A 17526-nucleotide genomic window follows, 5' to 3' on the forward strand; every position below is an offset into this window, starting at 1 on the left:
GAAACGAACTACTGTCCAATAAATATAAAAATTTCATTCTGTAAGTACTGAATACTAAGAAAATGTGATATACATTACATCTGGTGCTTAACACACTTCTGTGCATCATATTACTTTGATACAAGATATCCTTAAATCATTTAAAGACCAGATCAACCTCAGTAGAGGTCTCTGAACCAGAGATGATGAGTAAATCAGTTCATGAAGGACTGCCTGAAGTATGCTGCTTCATTTATATGATGTCACTCAAATCCACATTCTTTCTTGACATTATTCACAGGCAAAAGAGAAATCTGATCTGTTACACTGAAATGACAACAGTAGAGCTTACTAGCAAAACTATATGGAGAAGGAAAAGCTCTCCAAAGGAAAATTGCCCCAGGTCTCTGTAAGGGTCTGCATGATAGAAAATATTTTGATGCTTGCTTAGCAATTCACAAAACAATTCCCAGCTGCTGCAATAAAGCAACCCTTGTACTACAAATTATCTTTCTGCGGGGAATAGGAAAGATTCACAACATAATCGGTCTAAAGTGTTGAGCAATAGGGAAAGTAGGTAAAACCTTTCTTCTCTTGTAAAAACTTGTAAGATTATAGAAGAAAACAGACATGGCTAAGTTGTTTAATAGCTATAGGAAGAATGTCTGCACAGCTCTATTCAGAGAAAAGAATCTATATAGAGAAAAATCTCTATGACTGCTCCAGGTTTAATGTTTTCTCATTTCCAGTGTGGATACAGTAGTGATATCATAATAGTACTAGTGCCACTTCAGCAAATATATGCTGTCAGGAGGTCTGAAAAGGTGTACTGCTTAGCTAAGTCTAATTTTATTAAAGTCAGTGTTTATTCTAATCAAGAATGCAGGTAAATCAGCTTTTACTGAAGAGAAGGATAAAATTTGCCTTGATTGTACAATTAAAAGAATTATGTGGATGGTGAAACACTGGCACAGGTTGGGGAATCTCTAACCATGAAGACTTTCAAAATTTGCTTAGACAAAGTCCTGAACAACCTGATAGCTTTGAACAAGCAGCTGGACTAGAGATCATCAGAGGTATCTTTCCATCAAATTTATTTTATTAGAGAAGGCTCTTACTTTTTAACATTTATACAACCAGTAAAGACCAGGAACTCAATAAAACTAGATTCTTACCTGGCACTCAAGCAGGATTTAAGACAATGTCTCTTGTTTGAATAATAACAGCACATGGACAGATTTTCCCCTTGTTATCATACTGTTTCTCTGTTTTAAGAAAAAATTCTTTTTCTGTGTGGCATTATCACTCTATCCTAAGATGCTTCATAATTTCACATATTTGAGGTCTCTCCGACTTCTGACACAAAAAGAACTATTGAGTACAAAACAGTTCCTCATTCAAATGAGACCAAATTGCTTCTAGGAGATCATCTACGATTAGCAAAAGGTGGTGGTGGGGAAGTGTTTGTTGTTTGAAAACGGTATAAGTGAATTAAAATTGGACTTCTGTTGTCACAAACAGCAACTAAAATATAGTACTATTCTATTTTATTGGATTTTATCATGATAGACTACTTTCTGCCTAATTATTTGTCTAAAATCAAATTTTAGTTGACAGGAGCTCTTCCATCTTTACTCAGCCAAAGCTGCAGTGCTTGCAACACCAAGGTGCTATCTGAATTTTTACAGCATGTATGCTTCAAGAGTTGGCCAGTTTAAGAATTTAGAGGTTCTAATGCCTCATCTAAGCAACTCTTCTGTCATGACCACTTACCTACTTCTGTTTCTTCAGACAGTAAGAAAGGATACAAAATATTGTGTAAGGCTCATCATTTCTAATAACAAGGTAAAAACATGTTATACAGAGTTATTGAAATACAAGTTACAATCACTCCTACAATATAAAAAATTAGGACAGGTATCATAGACATTGTTTTCCCAGTAGTAGTTTAGATAAGATGTTGCCCATTTGCTAATGTACTGATCTATTACTAAAATTAAGATTGTGTTATACTAGTTCTATATTTGACACTGCCAAATATTCAAGATGTAAGCTTAATTTAAAGGCTTGAGAAACCCTTTACTAACTGCAGCTTCTAAATAGACTCACTGCTTTGATAACCACAGGAAAGCCATTTCATTAAATATGGTTATAACATAAATAACCTATTTATTTCCATCAAGCGTTTTAACATAAAAAATGGCTATTCTGATAAAATAGTAAGAAGTATTCTCAATATCACTATGGTTGCGATTATTGTCAAGAGATGCACCAAAATATTGATGCAGTAAAAGTGACACCTATCTGGATAATTTATGTTAGATACTGATATAAGAACCTGTAGGAACTTTTTTTATATAATAATAAATCACACAGTAAAGTGACTTTTGTGTATATTGAAACTGCTACCAAGAAATGTGTCTACTTTCAGAAGCATCAGGCATTATGAATACAATCTTGGTGAAATGTACTTCAAATGTGATCCCAGATAGTTTAAAGCCAATAGGACAATGTATTTACTGTGACTTACTGAGCTGGAAAGAGAGAGCCATTCTTTAAAATTGTTCCAAGAAACAGTTCAAATTATTTTAATTAGAATCATATGAAAAAGTCATGTCAGAAAACACAGAGAATATTCCTGAATAAATGTCACTTAGAGGTAAAGGACTAACGTGAATTAAGAACCTCAATATTCTAAGCATAAATTTTTCCCACAGTACCTTAATTTTGCATTGACAAATGCAAAAGTGATGCAAGCGGTGAAATGTATTTTTCATTTAACTTCAGAATCATAGACTACCACATAGCCCTACCAGCAGGACCATCTGAAAAGTGGTATTTTAGAGACTGCTCCCAAATAAAGATCAGTGGTTACAGAACTATGAAAGTAGGGAAATAAAAAAGCCGAATAAACTCCACAACTGAATTACTTCCTTGATCTGATATTACAAGGTGTTCTATTTGAGAAATCTGCAACACAGATATAAATTGCTTCAAAAGGATGTAATTTGTCTTACACTTAGGCAATTTTAACAAGTTTTTAAAATATAAGATGTAAAAAAAAAACCCAAAATCCAGTTCATATAGTGGTAAATAACACCATTACCCATTTCATGTGGATAATAAGCATCATTTTATATGGGAAAACCATCTATTATGCAACAAAAATACAGTATTTTTCTCTTCACACAAAAACATCTAATAATTTCTTCTCAGAAAAGGAAAGAAAATTATGAGCTTGGGAAACCATCTTAATTCTGTGGTTTAGATCAAGTCTGTCTTTTGTCCTGTTCTCATTTATAGCAAAATTTCAACCATTTTAAAAATGTGGTCTTGAGCATACTGCATAATAAAAATTGTAGGATTTGTATCCAAATAAAAAAAAAATGGCTGCTAATCCTGGGATAGATATACATCAAAGCTTTCCTATACACTGCTATTTCACTAAAAGCTTATGAAAATCTAATGAGAATTCTTTGCTATTAGGTCAATTAAACAGCAGAACTACCTCTGCAGAAGGCTCAAAAATACGTAATTGCATTCTCCAGCTCACCACAGACCAAGCTCTGAATAAAAATCAGAACTCTCCCAAAACTGTTTTTATACAGACACCAAAGGGATGTTCAGTTTTCACTCTCAATCCCAGTAAAACAGGTACAGATTTTAGAGTCACAGAGTCAGTAAGGGCCTAATCCTAACAAAGGTATGAGGCAAATGATTAAAAACTCCAGAAATGTGAGAGAAAGAATGTGTCAAAATAGCACCAGATTCATCAACCTAAACCAGAACTGAAATATCAAATAATGGCACTGCATGATTCAGCTGTCTATGTAAAAGTTGATACTGCTTCCACGTGGACCCAGAAACTGAAATTAGCTGATGGCAATGGGGAATGAAAGTAACTGCAATAACCTCAGTAAGTGAGCATATCACACACAAGTACAAAAATATGGTTTAAAAGCTTAATTCAAAGAATACAATCATAGAATTAAAGTAGTTTAGGCAATCAGAATCATTTTTGTGCTCGTGCACAAGCCAAAAAATTTAAGAACCGGTAATGTTATTGTACAAGATACTAGCACTAGTAAGTAGTATTGTTTAAGAAAAGCACACCAATGTCTTTTCATCTTTTGAAAAAATAGGAATTTAAGGAAAATAAATGAGGTGTCATCTAAACTTATGACAAGAACAAAACAAATAACAGGAGATGTCTGAGGCAAGAAGCAGTTTATAGAAACAGAATATTATCAAATTCTGGCGGTGTATCAGGCTCTACAGCTAGTACAAAACTGAAACATCAACTCCTATGAAATAAAAAGCTAAGAATTAGCTAACAATAAAACAGTTAAGCTTGGTGAGCTATTCTATGCCTCCTCTTAAAACAGAATTTTACATGATAAGGCTGTTAGCAAGGTTTCAGGGCACTACATACAAGTAATCCTTGTGTAAAATTGGCATACAAATTTTGAACTGATAATGAATCCCAGACATTGGAAAGAAAGTGACGAGTTAAATTTCATCCAGATGTAAAGACAGCAGCTGCTGACTTAATGCAGAACGGTGTTACAGTGAATTATCATGGCTGAATAAATCTCACAGAAGTGTTAGATAAGCACTTCTATGACTTCAAATTCACAGGAATATACACAAGTGTTAGAAAAATTAAATAGCAAAATGTTCAATAGCGTTACTTGAAAAAAATCCACAATTTAAAATAGGCAAAGGGTTACAGAATGCTTAACAAGCTTCTAATACTGGTAAAATAAGAGCTTTAAGTTACAGTTATACTGGTCAGTGATACCTTAAATCAACAACTTGGTGACATTGTGACTGGTTTTACTTTCTGCCACAGACAAAACTCCAAGGAGGCAAAAGTACTGACACATTGTGAACAAGGAGAGACAGGTGAAACAGAGGCACAAAATAACTTACCTGAAGACATATATTGAAGCAAAATCATAAAAGAAGGCATGTATGCTGACTAATACAGCAGATTAGTATCCAGAAGTTAAAGCTATCTTTACTATTATTTTCATTGTTCAGTTTTGTATGCTAACACTCCTAAACTAGCAGCTTTACAGACACTCAGATAGGATATGAGTTCACACTCTGAAAACAGATAAGATGGCACAAATTCAGGAACAATTTAAGGGATTTGTTTTTATTACTTAATGTAAGGTACACTTCAGAAACAGCTATTTAAAAAAAGGGCAATGTGTACAAAACTGGATATGATAAAAACCAACTGGTCACAAACGGTGCTTTTTCTTTGCAGGATTAATCCTTTCTGCCACTCCATAGGAAAGCATCATAAATACTGAAAGGCACTAAAGAAATACTCTAAATTTTTATAAACAGTGTTTTATAGAGATTGTTTATTACACTATCAATTCCACTTCTGCATAACAAAGTTGACAGATGGAATCATGTCATTTTATTACACCAATAAACTGCTACATTCCTGTTAAAAGCAGATCAGTAATCAAATTCAAACCATAATTTTTTGCTACTTCAATTAAGATATGCCACAAAGGGAGCTTTGAATACATTGTTTCTTTAAGACATATGGCAGTCTCCTTTAACTAGTGATAGCCAAAGCTGAAAATAGCTTGACAGGACACTAGTTACAAAAAAGCTTCCTGGCTACTAAGTTCACTGCAAGCTTTGTAGATTACATCCCAACAACTTGCCTGAAAAGCTGTAAATAACAAATAGTGGCAGAAACTAGCCAAGATTCTCTTTACCTTCCCAGCAGACAGCGAGTTTCTTCTTCTGAACTCTAATTTACTGATTTGTGATCAGGAAGGAGCAAGTAGAATTCCTTCAAAGCCAGCAGTAGTGAGGTACAACTAATTTTGGTAGTAGTCAACTATTAGTAACTTCGTATTAAAGCTGATTAAGAATGTAAGTTGAAGGAATAAAGAGATATAGTAAAAAGCACTCCTTAAAAATCAGTGGAAAAATTCCAGGTGTGATAGAAAATGATACAAAGCATGTGAAAATATTTGCCATCTCCTTTTCTAACTAAAATGCTCAAGAAAGAGAGAGGTAACAAATCTCAAAGGTTTGTGTAAATGAAGCCCAAAAAGAAGAAAACCCAAAACCCAAACAACTTGCTTTTTACTTTATGAGGGAGCATATTTCTACAGAAGGATACAGTACCATTTATGTTTGGGCAGTGGAAATTGTGTGGTATCAAACCTTTTATAACACATGCACTACAGCTGGGAACCCGATTGAGAGAATTTGGCAAACATGGTCACTCATTTCATTTCTCAAATCAAAGTTGGTGGCACTTTCTAAACACCTGAAATACCAAAACAGACTGTGCTTGCAACTGGAGACTTAAGACTCCAACAGACTGTGAAACAGTGCCTTGAAACTGCAACTGTTTGCAACTGTAGACTCAGTGTAGCAAATTACTATCAATATCATATTTCCCTCAAAATGAAAGAATCAACTCACCACTTGTCCATTTTGAGGATTTTTATGTGCATATGGGGGCCCACGTATATGATTCCACATCTGACCAGATGTCATAGCAAATACAACACACTAGAAAAAACAGCAAAAATATATGCTCATGTATTTACTTGGAAGAATCGAATAGAAAACCATTCTGTTAGTGATACTTGTTTTAGATACATAATTATTTATGTAACCAGATACAGTATCAAACTCTATTTGATTTTTAGGATAGGGTTTACAGATGTGCTGCTCTCATAAAATTCTTAATGTCTCCTCTTAGTAAATGAGTTAGCTCAAGACAGTGGTTTTCAAAATCTCACTTAAAAGAATCCTGACGTTATATGCACTTGGAATTGCCACATTGCCATGTCTATATGGCAAAAAGCATTCACAGCAGTAAAAAACATACATTGTAAATATTCTGCAAATCAGTGTTCAAGTTTTATACAAACTTTCCTAAAATTAATTCTGCCTCTGATGCAATACAAACGTTTAGCTCACCTGTTTGCTTTCAGGTGTACTAAATGATATATACAAGCATAAGAGAAAAAAAAAATCCAATTGTAGAAAAAAGTGTCTGCCCTGTTTTTTGAAATTCTCATGTGTGTCCTATGTGACTATGATTCATTTTAGCTATGAAAAATACTGCTTGAGTGGTAGAAAAGTCAAACTCCCTATGGAAAGAAGTGTGAAGTTAGGTTAGTGATACATGACAACTGCAAAAACAGACAATTCTTGCAGATTTATATATATAATATTGTCATAACTGCAGAATCTACATGTCATCACAGTCATAGCAAGTGTCATTATAAATACCTTAAGGAAGAAAATACAGTATCTTTTGAGTAGCAAATGAGAAAAACAAAAATGCGAAACTTGGATCATCTAAAAATATGCTTTTTGGCTTACCAGTACAGATAATCCTTACAAAAACTCCAACATACTTTAAGTACAGTTTTTACATATATGCTAATTTTTATTGTAAAATATTCTCACCAGCACAGTATAGTCATAGTGATTTGAGCAATGGATCACAAATGTAAAGATTAATACCATGATGGTTAACTGGGTTTTCTTTAAAAAATGTTCATAAACACATTAATGAAATAAATGTAAACTATTTTTTATGGGTTTTATCCCCATAAATGCAGCATTGCCACCTCTAGCAATATCATTTGAACAAACTCTGCAAGGCGTTACGACTGAATCTTAACAACACAGCACAGCACCCACTCACCCCAAAGTGAAGTCAATGAATGCTCTCAAAAATCCAGAGATTACTGGAGGAGTAACCATGACATGAGAGAAAGATCTAGGAAATGTGTACATAACAATTTTAACTGTGGTGTTATAATTGAGACTTTTTGCCCTTGTAATAGAAAGAAAAAGAAAATAATGAAAAAAATACATCTTCATGTCAAGTTAAATAATAATTCTTCGATGTAGTGTTAAGTTTTCAATTACACTAGGAACAGATTCTTGACTTGAAATACTCAAGGTATGTTTCATTTTGCCCTTAGCAGGATTTCTAATATATCAGTCTAGTAATTAACACGGAAGATGAAAGCATCATGGTAGTGATTACTAGCAAATGGATTATGTTTTAATTAATAATATGCAAAGAAATTAAGAGAGTGTATGTTTCACTTACTGGGAAAAGGGTAACAGCTATTTCTATGCCTTGCAGACTATTTTAGAAATTTATACTGCAATTTTGGTAACACAGGAGTGATAGCCTATGTGAAAGTACAAAAGTGGAGAAACTGAAAATGTGGGTAACAGAACTGAGGTGGAAGAGATGTTTTAAAAGGATAAAGTTAGCTGAAATGTAAAGCACTGAAAGAGTACACTTAAGAGTACGCAAACTGTGGCTCTATGAAAGTGAGTTTTCCATTAAAAGTTACTCTACCCATTACTGTACTTAATTTACATTCTCTAGGGCCAAACCTTCTTCCATATGGAAAGATTCAAAAAACACTCCACCCCAGTCATATACTTTGTAACAGATAAATATCTGTTAACATAAGAAAAATTACATTCTACATTCATTAATCAATAGTTAATTTTAAGCATAGTTAAAAAAAAAACAAACCAACAAACAGGCAGACACAGGCATCCAGTTCTGTACTTACTCTATACTATTCTGTATATGTAAGTTTTAGCCATTTCACAATTATTGTTTTAAAGAAATGTAATCCTTTCTTTCCAGTTTAACTTTGCTTCTGTACTCAAAGAAGGCTACAGAATTACAGGATCTGTACTCAATTTCTAAATAACAATACATCACTTCTTGGAATGTCCAATATAAGATATACAATTCAAGGATAGGAAGTACAATACAGAAGCAAAGAGAATGGGTTTCCATATCTTTGAAAAGTGCCATGCATTTTTTCCCCACTCTCTAACTATGGGAAGAAAATGAAATTAATAACTTGCATTTATTGCTGTTCTTTTGAGATGCCTATCCACTCATATGGAGAAGACTAACTTTTTCTAGCCACGTCTTTGAATAAAACACATTACTTTTTTAGTTTCTTTCCCACAAGCAGGTAAAGAAGCCGCTCACAACCATGATACCTGTTTGGAGCAAGCTCTTTTGGAATAGTAAGTGATGACAAATGTACTGTATCGTGCAGTACTGCAGAGGATACCAGCACAGAACACATTTCTCATAGCCATTAACTGTTATGACAATTGTAAGCACATGCTTTATATTCCAATTCAAGCAACTTAATATATTTTGCCCAACAGAGTCAACTCCTAGGCACCTGCCTTCTAATCTAAGCAGACTTTGCCTTCCCAGATTCCACTGGTATACAGGCAAATCTGAAATACACACATAAAACCAAAAATTACCTGCAGAAAACCACAGTGGCAGCCTAGTAAAGAAAATGCTTTAAAAGAAACCCTTGTAGCCCCTATTCACTCTTGTAGCTCACATTCTAGACAGCTGAACAAGCTCTCAGCACCAGTAGTGAGTTGCCTAAAATACAGCAATTCCTTCTAAAATGTTAGAAATCCACCCAGTTTATGTCATCTGACCTTTTATTCTCTCTGCTTAAGAAATGAAGAGTCTTGGCAAGAATCTAAACTGTTTCTTTTTATAAGTGGCCAGGACTCTGCAAATATCTAAGAACTAAAGTCCTTCCTTATCTTTGTGCAACCATGGGAGACGGAAAAATGTCCACAGTCGAAGAGTAAGATTTGAATTAAAATCTAAAATAATCTAGGGGATAAATTTCGGATGTGATCTCAAAAAGAAATCTTATGGGATATTATGTACTGTGACTCAGTCATCTGGTTTGCCATTCTAAGAGTCTTCTGGGTAATGTTGTAAGTAAAAATGCCTAAGGCATACAAGATACCAACAGAGTTTTCAGTGCTTCTACAAGGGGATGAAACCACTAATAGCATTGCTGTTGTGCAATCTAATGTTGAGGACAAAACCAGTCCAACAGTCTTGTGATTGGTATCAACATCTGAGATGAAAGCTCTGGTCTTGCTTCTGAAAGTTTACCAAAACCATATGTATCACTAAAAATTGCGTTCCTAAATATTCTCATAAAACAGCATTGGAAATATCTCTTATGAGGATATAGGGGAAGTTTAGATTGGATATAAGGAAGAAGTTCTTTACTGTAAGAGTGGTGAGGCACTGGAATGGGTTGCCCAGGGAAGTTGTGAATGCTCCATCCCTGGTGGTGTTCAAGGCCAGGTTGGACAGAGCCTTGGGTGACATGGTTTAGTGTGAGGTGTCCCTGCCCATGGCAGGGGGGGTGGAACTAGATGATCTTAAGGTCCTTTCCAACTCTAACTATTCTATGAGACACTACTTTCTGGTATCAATGGAGATATTAAATTCAGCCAATACTTCTAGGATTCTCTCTTCCCCTGCTAGTAAAAAAAAAAAAATAATAACCACTACAAAAAAACACAGAGGCACTTTATGCTGAGAATTGTTTTCTAATTTTAGGAACAGATCATTCAATCAGGGAGAGAGGTACTGTGAATTTTTCGTTCAAATAAAAAGTATCCAACATTTGGGAGCATATAAATGCTCTTCAAAACAAACTAAGACGCTCTGAAAGACAAGGAAAAGTAAACAAGACACTTGTCTGTTTGCAATGATACAGTTTTCAGAATTCCAGGATATATATGAAAGAGATTCAGTTGAAATTTAAAATGTTATTTTTCAAATGATTAATGAATGCTGGCTACCTAACAGTACAACATCTCCTGGAAACCAATCAAAACCCAAACCTACAGCTTTTAGAAAAAAAAATCTCCTGTGCTTTCTGAGTTCCACAATATCTGTAAAAGGAACTACAAATAAGAAACTAACTGCTAAAGCTCTTATCAAAAACATGGACTTCCTGTAGTTTTCCAGGCTTTCAAGGGTTTAATTGTTTTTTAAAGTTGAGAAAGGAAAAAATATTAATGAGGAATATAATTATTTGTTATATCCTTCATAAATGTATTTTATTAGACATGACTCTCTCCCCTCTACTAGATACCATCTTCCCTATTTTTCCTTTTAATGAGCATTGATGAAAAAAGAAGCTCAAAGTTTTACTGGCAGAAAAGGCACCATGGAGGAGATTCATAACTACACAAGACCTTCGAATGAATACGTCTGTCTGCAGATCTTATCCTATTCTAGTAATTTTACAGAAATAAGCTTATCTGTGCAAAAGCCTGCAATCTGGTGTCCCTGCTGATTTCACCAAAAAGAACTTACAACATTAGCCTGTATGTCCACTTGTAGATCTGAATAAAACCAAAAGGACTTCTGGTAACTGCATGATCTTTGCTAAAACACCATTTTGCACTAAGGGCCTTTAACAACATTGTGAAGGTGAAAGAAGAGTAATGATTAAACTGGGATGCACCGGTTCAAGGCCATGATTAATTCTTAAGATACTTTCAGATGCAAGACCTTTTTCTAAAACACCCCCTAAGTGCTATTCTTTTTTAAAGTAAAAAGAATTTTACAGGAAACAGTATTAGCAACAACAATAAACAGCATTAATGACATTTTAATTCCTTTTAATGCTATTACTGCTTGTCAATATAATCAGCAGGATGAAAACTACTGAATGGCATCAACATTCTTTAAATGCTTGATCACATTTGGACATTGACCCTGTCCACACAGGTTCAGTTGAATGTGATTATAAGTTTTCAGCATTGTAATTTACAGTTACATGTAAAATGTCCAGCTACTGCTAAGGAGAACTGCAAATAAGAAAGAATTGATGTGTTCATTTTCTTAACTCAATTAGGAAGTTAATTATGTCTTCAACTATTTATTGAATACAGATTGTAATATAATCATTCTTGATTTGACTAACTGATTTTTAACCTCTGCAAGACAAAAAAACTCAATTCCCCAAAACATTCAAAGATTAAACTTCTGATCTGAATCCCTGAGGTATGAAATCAGAATGAAACTGCTTTCTGCAGAAATATATTGCATGGTTAAACAAAGGAAATGCCCTGATTATATCTTTATTTGAAGTTTGACAAAAATGTCTATTTTGCTGTGCTAATTATTGCTTTACTCAAGTGATCTCTACAGATTACGACTCAAAAAAAAAATCAGATTGGTACATATCAATTTTGAGCTTTCTGGTGGTAGTGTATCTTTAAATATCATTGAAAAAGGCTGGTAATGTAGAAAAATACATGACACTAAATATGGTGGACTTACTTTGAAAGAGAACTGTCAAAACTGTGCTAGAGCTCAGGATCCTCCAAACGACATCCTGGAACAGAGAAGACATTCTGCCCCTGGCTCTCTAGGTCAAAAGTAAATATTCTACTTGAAATCTAGTCCCGTAGGTGGTTTATTTGAAATATTGTTCTTTATTCCTTCCTCAGTGTATGTACTAGATTAACAAACTGCTTAAACAAAGGCTGTATTCCATGTACACTTGTAGGAAATGCTGTGATAGCACAGCAGAGAAAACAGCATTATCAGTAGCCATTATTCAAGAGTAATATTAAAGAACTCTGGACAAAGAGTTTGGTTTAAGATCTTAACCATTTAGCTACAAAAATTAATTAGAGCCCAACAAGTACCAGATAACTTCATATATGTAATATGTATATAATAAAGGCTGCCAATGCCCTCATCAGCTGAAAGTGTCAAAAAAGATGTTAACTTCTCATAATGTTGAATTGAAGCAGAACAGCAAACCATCAACATGATGTGCCGTTGAAAAGGCAAAACCAGCTACAGGATGTATCAGTAACTTCTTGCAGAGCTAAAATACGCAGGATCATAGAATCACCCACGTTGGAAGGGAACTCGAAAGAGCATTTGGTCCAAACTTTAATGGGAAAGGGAGCTTAGATGAGAAATAAAATACAAATACTTCTGCACAACTCATATTCCATCTACAATCCTAGCCATATGCTTTCAAAGAAAGGCTGATTCACATTCATGCAAGTTGAAACAAAGTCTTTAAAATTAATGAATAACCATATACTTGAAAAAAGAAAAAAAACCCCTTGGCTTATTTTGTCAAAATACACAAACAAATTGCTAAGAAGTACTGTTCCCAATTAATGTATTGCTTGGTAACGCTAGACACTATTCTAGTGCTGATAATCATTCTCCTGACTTTGTGTCCCTATAAATTTTTATCCCTACCAGCCTTAGACGCTGGTACTCAGATTCTTCCTCTTGTGCCAGTCACAGTGATGGCAGAAGTAACTAGTAGTTACTGATACACATTAACTGTCTCATGCGCCATCCTTGCATGCTGTCTCCTATCTAAAACTGAGACAGCTGACTATGCTACACAGTCCATATTTTTCAGTCTACTCAAGCTATTTGAAAGCCACTATATAAACAAAAATACTGCAGTACACTATCAAGTGTGTATTTCAAGCATGCTGTTGGACAGTTTTAAAATTCCCTCAGAGTTAACTCTGTAAGACTATCTTATTCTTGTCTAGGTTAACACTGCGATGTTAATGTCAGTACTACTCAAATCAGTCTTGGAAAAAATGATAATTTTTTCTTTATTTCTTAGTTCTTCTATAATTTTCTTACAAACTTTTAAAAGCCTTTGTTGCTTTTCTTAACCTTTCATTACTCTAAGGCGATACAGTCTGAAATTAATATCGACACTAAACCAATGACATTACTGATTTTACAAAAAAGGGCAGGTTGAACAACAGCAGTGAGATTAGTAACACTTTTGATTAGAAATATTAGTGACTGATAAAGCTAATGAGAATTAGCCCCAAAATCTAGATTATGAATCTTTGTCTGATAGTACTATACTGAACACTGTATTAATGCAAGGTTTTTTAATTTACTTATTCTGCAAGTAATGAAGACACATATGCTAAGATAAGGAGTTAATAAAAAATATATTAGTAAGGAAAATCTGCATACCAGAGCTGCCATGGCCCAGCCAGTTTTGTTGTAGATGAACTCCAAGTTATTTCTTCGCAGGTACAACAATCCACCAACAAGAGATACCAGAAGAGCCAGTGCAATTGTACCAGAATAGTTAGGAGGCCTGAACACTCTAATCTGGAAAACATAAATGAAAACACAGATTGCAATAAATGCATACATACAGCTTGTCCTATATATAAATAAACAGGGAGTACCTGAAATCTGGTTTCAGCATCAGAAAGACTAAACCCTAATCTTATATTTAACTAAGAAAAAAATAGTACTTCCTTTAATACATACATAATTGGAAACAAGTTTTAAGCATCATACTGAGTTGCTAAATTCCAAAATGTTATTTCTTCAACACATTTGCAGGGTGTCTGGATTAGAAGCACCTACCTTTGGATCTATCTGGTTTGTAGAAGGTTTGCATTATATAAGATTTACTTATTAACAACTAAATATCACAGTATCACTACCTGTTTTCATCCAAAATAAGACTACATACAATTCAACAAAGCAGGAATGGAATATAATCTGCAAAACTGCATAAATTGCCACACAAAGACACATTTGATTTCAACTTTTAAAATTGATGAAAGACTTACATGAACATCTGTTCTGTCAGCTATCCATTTAGCTAGCTGCTCAGCTGCAAAGCCAATTCTCTGCAGGTCGAACGTGTCAGCTCTCTTGGGTTTACCTTTTGGAGGAAAATGCATGAAAGTCGGAGCAGAGTTCATGTTCAGCTACAAAAACAGAAAAATAATAGGAAAAAATATTGTAACTCTACCCCCAAAAAATTTTACCTTTTACATACATGACAGCACAAGCCTAATCAGCATGGGAAGTAGTATTTTCCTCTACACATTACTCTCTTTTTATACATCTTCAAGTATAGTCCTGCAAAAAAAATAATATTCCTTCCAGTAGATTGGGATGTTTAATTATTCAGAGTATTTCACCCCCAAACTTTTCTGAGCATCTTAAGCTTTAAAGTTCTTATACACTGGAAGAACTTTCCTGTAAGTAGTAAAACAGAGACCCCACATCCACTCAATCTGTTCAAGTATATTTGGCTATAATTCTAGGGCAGGAAAATAGTGTGACACTGTTTCTCTTGCCTTATACAATGTTAACTAGCCTTCCATTCGCTTCAAGACACACTACCCAATGGTGACTAGTCTTTTTTGAATTCAGATAGGCCTAGGTAACTAGCTTAGACTACATAACTTGCCCTATAAATTACACAACCGTGTTGATGTCACTGGAACTATTCACAGTATATATAAAAAAAAAACCCAAACAAAGATGATAAACAAATATATTTATATTTTCCACTTTAAATTTGACTTCAACTTTGGTATAGGAGAATATAAGTGTACTATATCAAATTCCTCCATATTCAGTCCATCTTAGAAACAGTGCAGCAAAACACTTGAAAAACTTAACATAGAGTCATAAACAAAATCAGCGCAATAATTAAAGATGATGCAATATGGAGAGCTTTAAATAACAAAGGCAGAGTAAACCTGTTTGTTTCATTACTGCAAAATGAACTTTATCACACTACCAAAACTCAACATTTAATCAAGTACAGAACTGAACAGAAATCACCAGCTACTAAAATATTTTACATCTAAGCAAAAAGTAGCCCACTTCTTTAGTAAACTGATTTGGAAATAAGAAAGAAAGACTAATATAAATGTTGTTAAATAGTTTAATGAAGTATTTTATAAGATACGTATATGTTCTGACATTGTATAGAGTTTGAGGGCAGCTGCTCTTCAACTGCTTTGTCATTTCTCTACAAACAGAATAAAACCTAAAAAATCAGTCCCATGACTTTTGAGGTGTTTAATGCTATGGCATCCATATTACATGCCTTGTTTGTACACAAAAACATAAAGCAAGCCTAAACCACACCTTTAAATCCACCTTTAAATAGCCATTAGTATCACCTATCCTTAACGCTGTATTTCTCAAACACAGTCAAAAACTTACCTATTTTATCTGTCTTGCTTTTACATTAAATACATACCACCCGAAATAAACTGAATCTGTACTCTTGTACACAAGGACTAAGTTGGACTGGACTATTCCAAAATGTATTGACTGGCTTAGGCAAGACCAAACAACATTTTGCATTACTGTAACCATGTAGGATAATGCAAAATGACTTTAAAGCTTATTTGAACTAAATTTTTTAAGGCAAAATCATAAGCCGTTAAACATTCTTTACACAACACATTCTCAGATCTCAACTGGAAGAAAAAATATTTACTAAACAGTAATTAGACTTTTTTAATTTAGTATTTCAAAAACAAATATAAATTTTTTGGAAAGGACCTTAAGATCATCTAGTTCCAACCCCCTGCCATGGGCAGGGGCACCTCACACTAAACCATATCACCCAAGGCTTCATCCAACCTGGTCTTGAACACTGCCAGGGATGGAGCATTCACTACCTCCCTGGGCAACCCATTCCAGTACCTCACCACCCTAACAGTAAAGAATTTCTTCCTTATATCCAGTCTAAACTTCTGCTGTTTAAGTTTCAACCCATTATCCCTTGTCCTATCACTACAGTCCCTAATGAATAGTCCCTCCCCAGCATCCCTGTAGGCCCCCTTCAGATACTGGAAGGCTGCTATGAGGTCTCCACACAGCCTTCTCCAGGCTGAACATATCAGAGAAATGCATGTCGGTACTTATTATTTCTTTTCAAGTGATGTGTTTCACCCTGGTGACTCAAGAGTGGATCATAGATTGTTCTCCAACAGTTGATTTTTCACTCTTCAAAGCAGAAAATCTAAACCAGCCTTTTTCCTATTCCTTGAACAACTTCCAGACTAACACAAATATTACTGGAGTTGAAGAATATTGTATTATATAAAAGCAATTAAAAAGCTCTTTTACTTAAAAAGCGTTTTTCCCCTAATGATAAAATAAAGGAAATCTTTAAATGCAAATGTTAATTACACTCACTTAATTCAAATAAATTACATTAATTATGGGTTGAAAAATAGTTTGCATACATATAATGTATCGTATAAATAAACATTATAAACAGCATCTGGAAAATACTAGAAGTGGCTACAGGTATAATCTATCATTGCTAATGTCACAGAAACCCTAATGCCTGATGTTTTTAACCAGAAAGAACTTGTGTACAACACACGGAGGTACATACCTACACACAGAAAATAATTTATTTTGTATCAGTTGGCAAATCAACATATAGTTCTAAAAATTAATAATGGTTTACAATATTCAACATTTACCTGTTGAAAAACATCTGCACCTTCATCATAATCCACTATTGTGAAAAATAGTTTGTTTGAGAAAGCAGATGAATAGCGCCATGAATTAGCCAGCACTTGATATTCTTCATTAGCTTGCCTGCAAAGGAAAAGAAACAAAGGTACATCCATTTGCTGGATATTTGTACATGGCATTTGCTGGCAAGAATGATTCTATAACTAGCTGCAGCAGTCAGATGAATTACACTTGCAGCAGTACCATTCTCAACTCCCATATTATTAAAAAGTTCCAGCTAGCTATGCAACTTTTTGCTTCAAACTTATCTTCTCCAAAATTAAGTGTTAAGTCAAAGTATGGCACAGAAACCCCAAGATGATGTTAACAAAAATGAATATTTTCCA

The 17526-nt window shown here is 34.3% G+C and overlaps 1 protein-coding gene across 1 annotated transcript; it reads right to left on the minus strand.

The window, feature by feature from the left end:
* Positions 1 to 6435: 6435 nt before the first annotated feature.
* On the minus strand, positions 6436 to 17295 carry LOC117438453 (tumor suppressor candidate 3-like). The gene is made up of 4 exons (XM_034073966.1): positions 17146 to 17295; positions 14470 to 14610; positions 13856 to 13996; positions 6436 to 6534 (listed from the first exon to the last, which is right to left on the minus strand). Exons 1-4 carry the CDS (start codon positions 17293 to 17295, stop codon positions 6436 to 6438), a joined length of 531 nt encoding a protein of 176 aa, XP_033929857.1.
* Positions 17296 to 17526: the final 231 nt, after the last annotated feature.

This window comes from Melopsittacus undulatus, unplaced genomic scaffold (assembly GCF_012275295.1).
Source record: "Melopsittacus undulatus isolate bMelUnd1 unplaced genomic scaffold, bMelUnd1.mat.Z mat_scaffold_343_arrow_ctg1, whole genome shotgun sequence".
NCBI lineage: Eukaryota > Metazoa > Chordata > Aves > Psittaciformes > Psittaculidae > Melopsittacus > Melopsittacus undulatus.

Bases quoted from the DNA above. Each gene is read 5' to 3' on its own strand.
- LOC117438453 (XM_034073966.1), bottom strand. From the start codon at position 17,295: ATGGATGTACCTTTGTTTCTTTTCCTTTGCAGGCAAGCTAATGAAGAA. The intron at 13,997-14,469 runs GTAAGTCTTTCA...TATGTTTTCCAG, and splicing joins CTGACAGAACAGATGTTCAT to ATTAGAGTGTTCAGGCCTCC. The intron at 6,535-13,855 runs GTATGCAGATTT...TGTTTTTTCTAG, and splicing joins GCTGGGCCATGGCAGCTCTG to TGTGTTGTATTTGCTATGAC.